Source organism: Muntiacus reevesi, chromosome 4, assembly GCF_963930625.1.
Source record: "Muntiacus reevesi chromosome 4, mMunRee1.1, whole genome shotgun sequence".
Taxonomy (NCBI): Eukaryota; Metazoa; Chordata; class Mammalia; order Artiodactyla; family Cervidae; genus Muntiacus; species Muntiacus reevesi.
In genome coordinates, this window is record NC_089252.1 from 35,107,671 (window position 1) to 35,121,002 (window position 13,332).

General features: G+C 37.9%; 1 protein-coding gene across 6 annotated transcripts in view; it reads right to left on the bottom strand.

Moving 5' to 3' along the window:
• Positions 1–2,470: 2,470 nt before the first annotated feature.
• The window catches only part of METTL4 (methyltransferase 4, N6-adenosine), a 37,021-nt gene continuing 26,159 nt past the window's right edge, over positions 2,471–13,332 (bottom strand). For 3 of the 6 annotated variants that reach the window (XM_065932511.1, XM_065932510.1, XM_065932509.1), the window contains one exon: positions 9,334–12,920. In XM_065932511.1, the coding sequence (XP_065788583.1) occupies positions 12,775–12,920 (146 nt within the window). In that variant the 3' untranslated portion in view covers positions 9,334–12,774. Of the gene's footprint in view, positions 2,584–9,333; positions 12,921–13,332 lie in introns of those variants that run through there. The other 3 variants (XM_065932513.1, XM_065932512.1, XR_010662895.1) reach the window with 2 other exon arrangements.

Below are 13,332 nucleotides of genomic sequence, written 5' to 3' on the forward strand. Positions count from 1 at the left end.
TCCATGGTTGACACCTCCCCACCCCAGAGGCAGTCACGGAAGAGTGCAGCCAACCTGAGAAATTCTCCACGGTTCAGGTCGGGAGGGGGTTGTTGTTTCGAGGAGAGTCCTAACTTTGCTTTAAGGTATTACTCCACTTATGTCTGGTTCTCCTCCCCCAGAGACTCACCACCCTATCAGCATGCATGCCCTTCTTCTTCTGAGCCTGGTTCTCAATCCTTCCCATTATTAGACATCTTCACAATGAATTATTTTTCTTCTTAAGTTAACCAAAGTTGGTTTCTCTTGTTTGCAACAAGCAACTATAACGGGTACAGATGACAAGTACTTTCAGAGGCAGAATGAAGGATGCACTATGCTAAAGTCCCTGGCTCTCCTAAGAGCTCTAAACTGTAATAGTAGAAGCATCACAGAGTTGCTAGACATAAAAGCAAACATTCAAAGGAGAAAAGTGATGTGACAAAGGAAAAATTAAAGCAGTTCCATGTCCAAATACACCATAGCTAAAATTAAAAGGCAAATCAAAAGTACATGAGAAAATGTTGAGGTGTCCTACAGCTTTCCAAAATTAGGAATATTTCTCTTCTCTCGTCAAGACCATGTGTTGGTTGTTTTGATCCCCATAAGAAAGAAATTATATGAGACAAAACTTGTCAAAAGATTTTAGTCTCTATTTCTCATCAAATGTGGAGCCTTGTAGTACTGCTTGAACAATTCCTACATGCTGCCTGGAGGTGAGATTCCACAATTAGGTAGGCATTTCTGGATTTGAGAGATTGTGAAACACCCTTGGCAATGAGTTTCTTAGATGATGTTCCTTGACCTTGACAGTGAAACTTCCAATGATGTGTCTACAGTCTTTTCAAGGCAGGGGAGAGGATGGAGGGAGAAGTAGGAAGAGGATCATGTTCCCATCCCACTAGTTGTTTCACTCGGGCAAGAAGTTACAATTTCAACTGCATATCTAGTTATAATTTCCCTTTACCTTACGTGGGCTACCGAAAGAAACACTTGCAAGGCAAACAACCATGATTGCTAACTGAAAAGGTTTTTAGCAGATGAGTAGCCCTTCCGTGTTTTCTTGTGATGATCACATAGCCCACCTCTGGGAAGGACACAAAAATGAGGGTCATCTCACTTACACACAGCAGGTTATGGTCACACTCTATAGTCTCCCATCTGCTTCCCATGAGAAGGAAAAACTATTTCACAGGCATTAGGTCTCACAGAAGAAAGGTCCTGATGTTCTTCCAATCCATATAAAATCACTTTGTCTCTGCTCCTTGGGCTCTTAACTGTTGGATTCAGCTTCACTTCCATGGCAGTAAACTTATATATGACTGATAATCATAACTGATATGGTACACTTCAATGAACTCAGTTTTGAAACTACAGAATCTTTTTCCATGATAGGCAGCCCTGTTAATCGGGATGATTCCAGCACGTAGGAGGTCCAAATGGCAGGTGGAAAAGCTGGCAAAGAGGGCAGTGAAGGGGACAGTTTGAGAGGAAAAGGTTGCGGCACAGAGCCAGGCTGGAATAGCCACACTGGAAAGGGCACAGGCCGAAAGCGGCTGACATTTCAGGGACATGGAAGATGCCAGGGCTTGGAGGCAGAGTGAGATTAACTAGTCATCACAGGTTACTGCACTGGGACAGAATGGATTATTGTGTGTTGCCTTTGTTAACTGCAGTGCAGGCAGAAATCTCTAATGTGCAGAGGACTGATCTGATCTGTGCTCTGAATTGAACATCGGTTTAAAAAAAATAAAAAACTTCTATGCTTTAGCAAATTATAGCTGCTAGTGGACTGAGTTGCCAAGTGAGAGAGAGGCCCATATCACAAGAGAAGTGACCAGCATTCTGATGACCTTTTAAGGAAGCAGAATAAGGGGCATCAAGGCAATGCTCTGTCCCCACCCACAAACTCACAGGACTCCTGTTCTACTTTCATCTTTACACAATTTTTCAATCACTTTGCTTCTATTCTATATGCTATCTGGTGATTATAAACTATAAGCCCAGGAGGCCAAGGACAGTGTCTGTCTTTTTCCACACTATCTCCCCAGCACAGTTCCTGATAGGTAGGTATACAATAAATATTTGAGCTAGTAAATGAATTACATTGTTGACCCAAGGGCCAAACACTCTATCATCTATCTCCCACTTTTTCTAGATGTACCAAAAAACTCAAGAGAAAATGTCTAAAATATTCTCGTGTCATTTTTTAGGCCCTTTTTCTCAGGTATGAGCAAAAGTATTAGTTCACAGATTAAGGATTTAAAGCAAACTTAAAGCAAACAAAAGAAATTGCACATAGAATGCTAAGAATATTATAAAAATAAATTATATCAACACATGATACCTTCTAGGTTTCACTACTTTGGGGACAAGCTCCATATATTCATTTCATCCCTACAGGTGAGAGCATGCGCTACTCTATTTAGACAGGGGGCGGTAGTGAGCTCATGACTACCAGACAGCAGCATTTGTATAATTTTACACAGAAATGTCTTGACATGTATAGAAGAGTTTTCTAAAATATTGAGTTCCGCAGATATTTCAGCAATCAACTGTGGAACACTGAAAAAAAAATGACATGAAAAACCTGAATGATGACATAAGAAATACAGTAAAATCCTAAAGTATATTGTGCATAGTAACAATCCTTACCAACATATGTCTTTTAGCAAATATTTATGAATACTTAAAGAAACAGGGTACAGACTGGTAGCCCTTAAATATTTCAGAAAATAGTTGCTTCTAAGTGCAAAACAAATTGACCAATACTCTCTTACTTTGTAAGTTTTTTTTTCACTTTAGCAACTTGAAATCATTCATAAACTATACATTTACAATTGGGCTGATATTATAGGACATCTTGTGGAGTTATTCAAATCATTGACTTTTTCAGTTATTAAATATGGGAGAAAACAATTTTACTTAGAAAGGATTTTCCCCTTGAAGAAAGTAAGGGCGTCCACTCTTATAGTCTTCTTCCCATCCTTAACTCTTCCGAAATGGATTTTTCTCAGCAAAACCATGAAGATTATGGCAAAATTGTATCTTCTTTAAAATTTCTGCATCTCTGAATCCTCTGCTAATTCCCTGCTTCTGGAAAACTTTCTCTCTTACCTTTGGGGAGAAAGGAGAACTGGGTGTGAGACCTAACTCTGCCTGTAGTTAAGACAAGACACTTAACCTCTCTGGGATGCATAAATAAAAGAGGAATACAGGAATATCCTATAGGGTTGTTGTGAGGAAAACTAAGACCCTGTATGTAGCAGCCCTTTGTAAACTGCAAAGTTTTAGAGGCACAGTAATGTATTGTGTTTGGCATGTAAAATTTCAGCTCGCCCTGTCCACGCTCTCTCCCCACTCCATTCACCTTCAACTTTAACACAAGTATCTCCAATCCAACATTCAGCATACATTTATTGAGTTCCCACTGTGCAATAAAGCACTATGCTAAGAGCTAAAGATCAAAAGAAGGAATAGTCAAGAGGAAGGAGAAAATCGTATGGGCTCAGCTCTCCCATTGTATTTGAAAGAATAGAACAACCTTGAGACATATCATGTACAGAATAATCAAAAAGCTTGACATTTTTTTTAACCAAAGCTTTTTTTCTCATTTTCCTTTCTTTCTGCTCTTTCGCTTGCTAACTTTTAAGAATGTCAAGAAAGGAAACATACATTTTATCTCATTAAAAATTTTCAGAGCTGAATATGCTATAGAACAATGTGCCCTTGGAGACAATGAACCATCTTTTCCATCAGTACATTTAAAATTAAAATGTGATGTAGTAACAAAAATATAATATTTCTTAGTCTTCACCAATGGAAAGGTTGACAGAAGCTCTCGAGTCCTTGATTCCTCCATTAACTGCCTAACCTCAGCAGAGATCCACAAGAGCATGTTCCTGGTCCTAAGCCTGAGACCTCTCCTACCCAGATGAACTTGGATGCACCATGAGTGATGCAAAGCCCCTTTCAAGGCTAGAATCATACCTTCCACTCATCCTCTGTACTCCACCCTAGTCCTTCTAGGCTTTCCAAGGGCGAAAGTGAAAGGGGAGGTAGCCCTGGGCCACACTGGAGAGAAGGGCAGTGAAAGGGAAGGAAAAGGGAGAGGAGGAAATCCAAAATAAATGCTTGCTCCCCAACAAATCATGCAGAAAAAGCACGCACTTTTAACCTCCTTATATTTCTCTCTGAAACTTCCCTCTTTATGTCAAGTTCTACACCACAGTCTAGTTGTACACACCTGAGGACTTCTTTAAACATCTAAATTACTTTTCCCTAAAAGGGAGGGACAAGCATGGTTCCAGAGCCCACACAGAGTAAAGAGTAAGCCTGTACATTATCAATTTAACCAGTTCGATCATGTTTTCTTTTATGAAGCTCAGTACTTCATTTGACAAAATGGTAAAAAAAAAAAAAAAAAAAACTCACAAAGGAGGAAACGTAAGTGGCTATTTTTTTTTTTGTATGCAGCATTTATCTGTGTGTGTGTGTGTGTGTGTGTGTGTGTGTGGTCAGTCGTTCAGTCCTATCTGACTCTTTTTCCACCCCATGGACTGTAACTGGCCTGGCTCCTCTGTCCATGGGATTTCCCAGGCAAGAATACTGGCACAGGTTGCCATTTCCTACTCCAGGGGATCTTCCTGATGCAGGAAGATCCACTTCTCTAGTGTCTCCTGCATGGACAGGCAGATTCTTTACCACTGCACCTCCTGGGAATACAAGATTTATTTGGATCTGCCCATATCTGCTATGTCTATTAAGCTTTTGGTTTTAGTTTCATTTTTGGTGAGCTAAGAGAACACAAATCTCTCCCTGTCAAATGACCTGAGTACCTCTGAAACTCCACTTTAATTAGTTGAATTAGGTCAATATACATGTAAAGATTAGTATTTGGAGAATAATTGCTACCAAGATGAAATCGATAGGAAGAAAACTTCACAACTGAAAAGAAGTAGATACAAGAAAATCTCTGTGACCTCTCTCAGTCTGCCTAAAAACAGGGTCCCTTCTCTTTATCTGGAAGGACAAAGGTTAGTCCTCAGAGACAACTTTAGACCCTATCAGCCTGGAGAAGGCACCAGAGGAATCCACATAACAAACTTTACTAACTAGCCTTTTATCTCCACCCCTGGAAGCCTGAAACTGCTTTTCTTTGCCCTGCTATTTCTCCACAAAGTTATTACTGTTTGTTGAAGATACTATATAAGCTGGAATACTAAACCACCTAGAGGAGTTACTCTTTTTCCTCTCGGCATCTCATGTGTAAATGAGACATATATATATACATGTGTGTGTTTATATATATATAAATATATACGTTCATTTTTCTATTGTTAAAAAAAAGATTTGTGGATTTGGGTCTTGTCTGATGGGAGTGAATGGGAATTTCAAACAAGATCCATTGGTTCTTCAGAATCTTATATCAGCAGACACAATACTAATGTGGACTGAACAGGAGAGAGTATAAAATGAAAAAAGAAAAGGCTGTCAAATCTCCCAAATTCTACGGACAGGAAGCAGGCTGATAAAATAATTCAACTGTAAATACATGCTACCTTTCATAGAAAAGGAGAACTCAAACTATTAGGTATAAAATAAGCTACAAGGATCTATTATACAATATGGAGGATATAGCCAATATTTTGTAATAACTATAAACATGACATGTGCGTGCAAAGTTGCTTTGGTCTTGTCCAAGTCTTTGCAACACTATGGACCGTAGCCCACCAGGCTCCTCTGTTAGGGTTAGGGATTTTCCAGGCAAGAATATTGGAGTGGCATTATCAGAGAAATGCAAATCAAAACCACAATGAGGTACCATCTCACGCTGGTCAGAATGGCTGCTATCAAAAAGTCTACAAACAATTAACGCTGGAGAGGATGTGGAGAAAAAGGAACCCTCTTATACTGTTGGTGGGAATGCAAACTAGTACAGCCACTATGGAGAACAGTGTGAAGATTCCTTAAAAAACTGTTAATAGAACTGCATACAACCCAGCAATCCCACTGCTGGGCATACACACCGAGAAAACCAGAATTTAAAGAGACACGTGTACCCCAATGTTCAATGCAGCACTGTTTACAATAGCCAGGACATGGAAGCAACCTAGATGTGCACTGGCAGACGAATGGATAAGAAAGCTGTGATATATATACACAATGGAATAACTCAGCTATTAAAAAGAATACATTTGAATCAGTTCTTATGAGGTGGATGAATCTGGAACCTACCTATTATACACAGTGAAGTAAGTCAGAAAGAAAAACACCAATACAGTATATTAATGCATATATATGGAATTTAGAAAGATGGTAACGATGACCCTATATGCGAGACAGCAAAAGAGACACAGATGTAAAGAGCAGACTTTTGGACTCTGTGGGAGAAGGCAAGGGTGGGATGATTTGAGAGAACAACACTGAAACATGTATATTATCGTATGTGAAACAGATTGCCAGTCCAGGTTTGATGCATGAGACAAGGTGCTCAGGGTTGGTGCACTGGGATGACCCAGAGGGATGGGATGGGGAGGGAGCTGGGAGGAGGGTTCAGGACAGGGAACACATGTACACCCATGGCTGATTCATGTCAATGTATGGCAAAAACCACTACAATATTGTAAAGTAATTAGTCTCCAATTAAATTAATTTTAAAAAATAATAATACTGGAGAGGGTTGCCATATCCTCCTCCAGGGGATCTTCCCTACCCAGAGATTGAACCTGCGTCTCTTACATCTCTCTTACATCTCCTGCATTGGCATGAGGGTTGGTTCTTTTATTAGCACCACCTGGGCAGCCCATAAATGTGGCATAGCATTTTATAAACTGTGAATCACCATGTTGTACACCAGTAAATTACTGTACATCAACTATACTTCAATGTTTCAAAAAAAGAATGATTCAAAAGATGGAAACAAAAGCAGAGAGCAGAATCAGAGCTCAGAAGATGGAGCCAAGAACCCAAAATGCAGAGCTGAAAACCACCCCATTACTGCCCAGCCTTGAAGCTCGAATCAAGGAACTCTGCCTGGAGTTTACCTGGCTGGATTTTTAAACTGCTTTGGACAAGCAGACAAGTAAAAATGCTATTTGTTCCCCATTCTCCCCTATTTTTTAACTGGAAAAACTGTAACTCTTATGCCAAGCCCATTCAACTACTGTGGAAGTATTGGAGGCAGGTCACATTTTCTTCAGTTTCACAGGTCCACAGATGTAGAACTTTGCCCAGAAGCTGTACTTAATGGATTATACCAGAGCCTGTTCTAATCTGATTTAGATGATGAGATATGGGACTTTTAAGCTGGTAGAATTTATAAGACTCTGGACTTGAACGTGATGCTGTAATAGAATGATTCCATTTTGAACCTGAGGATAGGGTAAATGTATTTCACTTGTGGGACAGACATGGATTGTTGGCGGTCAGGGGTTGTGTTGTGTTAGGCAAAATCTTAAGAATGACTCCCAGTGACCTTCTTGCTTGTATAACCCTCTCCCCTTTGAGTTTGGTGGGGACCTGTGACATGATGAATTATCATGCCCATGACTACTTCATTGTATGAAAAAAGGGAGATTAACCATGTGGGTCCAATCTAATCACAAAAGCACTTTAAAAACAGAATTTTCTCTAGATGACAACACAAGGCAAAGTCAGAGAATCAAAGAGTAAGAAGCACTCAATGCACTTCTGTGACCTTGAAGATGGAAGGAGTCATGTGCAAAGACCAGAGAACAGCCTCTAGAAGATGAATTGACTCCTAGCCAATGGCCCGCAAGGAAACAACTGAATTCTGCTATCAATCTGAATGAACTTGAAAATGGATTCTTCCAGGAAGTTCCCTGGTGGTCTAGTATTTAGGACTCGCTTTCACAGCTGTGGCCTGGCCTCAATGCTACAAATGACCATTCATTCACCTTAGCTGTCATCCAAAGCTACCCCACTGCTGTGTCACAGTTATCTGACGACCAGGCCAAAATTTAACCAGCAAAAGTGGTTGGAAAAAAGTTTTCCTCATGCTATCCACTCCTAGAGATCAATTCATTTTTATATGGCCCCAAGTACTTGCACTGATACTGAAAAAGTCCAGTAGTTTTCACTCAAGTTCACAGAAGCCACAGAAAATCTATGTTAACTCCTAGGAATATTTAGAAGAAAATATTCCGTGAAACTATCATGGTATTCTGGTATTCTGACTTGCTTTCAAGCTGGATCAGATTGATCAACAGAGTCATGAATTTGATTAAGATTCTCAATGGAGTTTGGGGTTGGTCTACACAACCGAACACTGAAGGCAGATAACCATGGTGCATCAAATTATCTGCACCTGTACTTCTGTCACTTATTCTAATAAGCAGAACCGCCACCCTCCAGTTCAAGTCTACCTCTTGCAGAAGAGCTTCCTTAAAAATATGAATTAAAAAAAGGCTATTCTGATTGAGGAAATACAACTGCATGGTAAATGTGCTAACAGCCTATGTCAAAGGGTTTAGCAGCCCGTCTGACTCTTGAGTCACACACAGGCTGTCACTCCAACTAATGTCACTAAAACCCCTAACAAAAAAATATTGTGTTCCTAATCCAAGACTGATGGCATCATATATTGAGAAAGTTATTTTGGATGACTACCTATGAACCATTCTAAATTTGCTTCAGGCCACATGGTGGATCCTCTGATTAGTAGCTGATATGCTTACTATTAAGACCTCAAGTTCATTAGGAAACATGGTACAACATGAAGTGTCCTGAGGAAACAGAATAGAACTCACATATTGGTTATCATTTATTAACCATGTCAGCTCACCTCTATGAACCTGTTCCCTCATTATAGCTTCAACTTCATAAGACTGCTTTGAGGATAAAGTGACATAACTGAAGTAAAAGAATTCTAATAACCCAAAAACTATGCCAAAAGTGTTAGCATGTGGTAACCCAACAGGACATGATGTGAGTCAAATGAAGTGAATTAAGCAGCACCTTTAAGGAAGGGAAAGCCCTTTAAGGTGATTATAATCTTCCTCTGAATCACAGTCAGTAAAAAATCCAATGTCTCTCTGAAGCTGAATACATAAAAATCGCTGAAGATAGGTCTCTAGAGTTCCAAGCCTGAAAAGGTAAGATTTGGGGGCCTAGGGTTTTCTGGTGAGAGTGAGTTTGAGTCCAGAATCTGGATGACTAGAACAGGACAAGGCAGATAGAGTCTACAAGGTCAGAACAAAGGCAGCAACTAAAGCAAGGCTCAAAGTTAAGCCTCTGAAACTCACATACTCAAAGAATTAACAAACTTCAAAAACAGCATTTTTATTTGGCAAAATCAGCAAATAAACTGGCAATCCTGACAGTCAGTCAGTCATTTCAATCTAACATTTTACTTAGTAGATAAACATTTGTAGAAAATCTGTAAATAGTATAAACACTTTTCTCAAAATGCTAAAAGGCCAAACACAATAGATTACATAGTCTATGTTTTCATTTATATGAAACTCTAAAAAATGCAAAACTAATGATACAAAACAAATCATTATTTGCCAATGGCAAAAGTGGGAGGATACGACTGACGCAAATGGACACATGAATTTCAAGGGATGAAGGAAATGTTCTATATAATGTTTATGGCTGTAGACAGACACCTATATATACATCTTCAAAACTCACTGAATTCTACACTGAAAACTGGAGAACGTTACTCTGTGAAAAAATATACCTCAAAAAAATTTTTACAGGTTACACATAATAAGTCAGCATGTTTTTCAAAGAATAATTCCAGTAAAAATATTTTACTTAGTAAACACTTATTTGTAGAAAATCGGGAAATAATATATAAAAATTTTTTCACAAAAAAAAAAAAAATTTTTTTTTCACAATCCTAAGCAGTGGTTACTTTTTTTTTTTTTTTTTTACTTTTTTAGGGGGAACTTTTTTTTTTACTTTTATTTTCTAATTTAAATTTTATATTGGGGTATAGTGGATTTACAATGTTGTTAGTCTCAGGTGTATAGCAAAGTGAGTCAATTATACCCAAATAAACATCCACTTTTTCAGATTCTTTTCCCATACAGGTTATTATAGAACACTGAGTATAGTTCCCTATACTATGCAGTAGGTCTTTGTTGATTATCTATTTGTGTATCTGTTAATCCCAAATTCCTAATTTATTCCTCCCCCCTCTCAGCCTTTCTCCTTTGCTAACCATGTATTTGCTTTCAAAGACTATAAGGCTGTTTCTGTTTTATAGATAAATTCATTTGTATCAACTTTTTAGTTTTCCATATAAGTGGTATCATATGCTATTTGTCTTTCTCTGACTTATTTCACTTAGTATGATAATCTCTAGGTCCATCCACATTGCTGCAAATGGTATTATTTCTTTTTTTATGGCTAACAGTCCACTGTACATATATCACATCTTCTTTATCCATTCCTCTCTCAATGGACATTTAGGCTGCTTCATATTTTGTCTGCTGTGACTAGTGCTGCAATGGACACAGGGGTGCACATATTTTTTCGAACTATGGTTTTCTCTGGATATGAGCCCAGGAGTGGGATTGTTGGATCATATGGCTGATTTTGGTTTTTTAAGGAATGTCCATACTACTCTCCATAGTGGTTGTACCAATTTACATTCCCAACACTGCAGGAGGGTTCCCTTTTCTCCACACCCTCTTCTATTGTTTGTAGATTTTTGATGATGGTCATTCTGACCAGTGTGGGATGATACCTCATTTCTCTAAAAATTAGCAATGCTGAGCATCTTTACGTGTGTTCTTTGGCCATCTGTATGTATTTTTTTGGAAAAATGCCTATTTAGATCTGCCCTTTTTTTTAAAACTGGATTATTTTTGGGTTTTTTTATATTGAGCTGCAAGAGCTATTTGTATTATTTTGGAGCTTAATCTTTTTTGGTCACCTCATTTGCAAATATTAATATATTCTTCCATTCTGTGAGTTGTCTTTTCACTTTGCTTATGGTTGCCTTTACTGTGCAAAAGCTTTTAAGCTTAACTGGGTCCCATTTCTGTATTTTTGGTTTTATTTTCATTGGTCTATGAGGTAGATCCAAAAAGATATTGCTGCAATTTATGTCAAAGACTGTTTTATAGTATCTGTCTTACATTTAGGGCTTTAATCCATTTTGAGTTTACTTTTGTGTACAGTGTTAGAGAATATTCTAAGTTCATTCTTTAATATATAGCTGTGTTCCCAGTGTCACTTACTGAAGAGACTGTCTTTTCTCCATTGTATATTCTTGCCTCCTTTATTGTAGATTAGCTAACCATAGGTGCGTGGGTTTCTATCTAGGCATTCTATCTTGTTCCATTGATCTATATTTCTGTTTCTGTTCCAGTACAATACTGCTTTGATTACTGTAGCTTTGTAATATAGTTTATTTTATTTTTTTGTTTGTTTGTGTTTTTTTTGTTTTTTTTTTTTTTGTAATATAGTTTAAAGTCAGGGAGCCCGATTTCTCCAACTCCATTTGTCTTTGTCAGAATTGCTTTGGATATCCTGAGTTTTTCACATTTCCATACAAATTTTTAAATTTTTGTTCCAGCTCTGTGAAAAATTCTATTGGTAATCTGTTAGGGATTACACTGGATCTGTACATTGCCTTGGGTAGTATAGTAACTTTAGCAACATTGATTCTTCCAATCCAAGAACAGTGTGTCTTTCCATCTGTTTGTGTCATATTCCATTTCTTTCATCAGCATGTCACAGTTTTTAGAGTTTTTACTAGCTTTTTCCTGTAGTTGATTTCTAATCTCATAGTATTATGGTTGGAAAATATGTTTGATGTGATTTCAACTTTTTAAAATTTACTGAGGTTTGTTTTGAGACCCAGCATGTGATCCACCCTACAGAATGCTCCAAGTGCACTAGAGAAGAATGCGTATTCTGCTGCTTTCAGATGGAATAGTCTATAAATATCAATTAAGTCCAAGCAATGTTTACTCTCTAACATTGTAAGAATTTTTTTTTCCTTCTAGAGGAACAAGCAAAACCAAAAAATAATTGAAAAGTGACCATGAATGCAATTTAAAACCCTCCAAAAAAAGTCTCATGAACTCAGTACAATGATGTGGTACTTGACAGGCCTTTGAATGTATTCCAGAATGTAACACTAAACAAGAAGTTCTAAATTCAGGTTGTACAGGGGTTAAGTAGAACATATAACTGACTGGCATGGGGCAAGGTTACTTTAGTAAACTGGAGAGTACATGGCCCTTCCCAAATGTTGGCATCACTGGGTCCCACAGACTGATGTCAGCAAAAACTACAGACTGTACAGCCAGACTGTATAGCCGGTACAGTACAGACTGTCTAGCCAGAGTTTCTGATGATTAAAGACTTAGTATGTGAAATTTCCTGATTTCCTGAAATTCTCTTATGGTTCAAAATTTTTTTTTAACAACACCATGTGGGCTAAACAAACACATCCATATGCAGAATTATGACTTCAGGTCCATAATGCGTGCTTTCTGAACTTTTTCAATAACAAAGTCTTGCCTTCTTTCAAACTGCTTACCTCTTTTATTTGTAGAGAGTCCAGAATAATGTGGAATACTAGTGCACCTGAAGTAAAATTCATCTTGAAATTATATGACGGTCAGTCACTTCTAGTCACTTTGCTGAAAAACGAAGTTCTGTTTACATCTCTAAGCATACTGGTTGGTAAAAAAAAAAAAGGAAAACATCAATCTGAATGAAAGGAGGAGTAAGGAAAAACCAAAGAAAAACACAATTTTAAGAGCCTAGTCAGTTTGTAGACTCCAGAGCAACAAAATAATCCATGTGTTGAAATTTGAGAACTTCATTGCCCCAACTAGTCCAACCTGGCTGTAAATTTCGAGCAAACAATTCCAAACATTCTCCCTCTGGCTTGATATAGTCTTTTAGAACCTCTGTCCAAAAAAGAGAAAAGAAAAAAACCACAAAAATTATTATTAAGGAAGGAATCAACCTCCTTTAGTAGTTAAGAGGAGAAAAGCAGAGATGTTTCCTTAAAAAAGAAAAACAGCAAGTTAATTTCAAGGATTTCATCATAGACTTCACTATTTATAATTAGAAAGTCATTTGAAATAAGCACCCTTGAGATTGAGAACAATACCATCAGAACTTTCAACAGTCCTGATTTATCAGTTTTCATTTGTAGAGGAGAAATGAGGATTTTAACACCCGCACCAGTGACTTTTCAGTTTTCCAATAATGCTGACATAGCTCCCAAGCACTAGCTTAATTTATTTTTCAATAAATGTAATCCATGCATGGACAAAAGTATATAGGAATAATACAGAGACAATCCACTTTACAAAC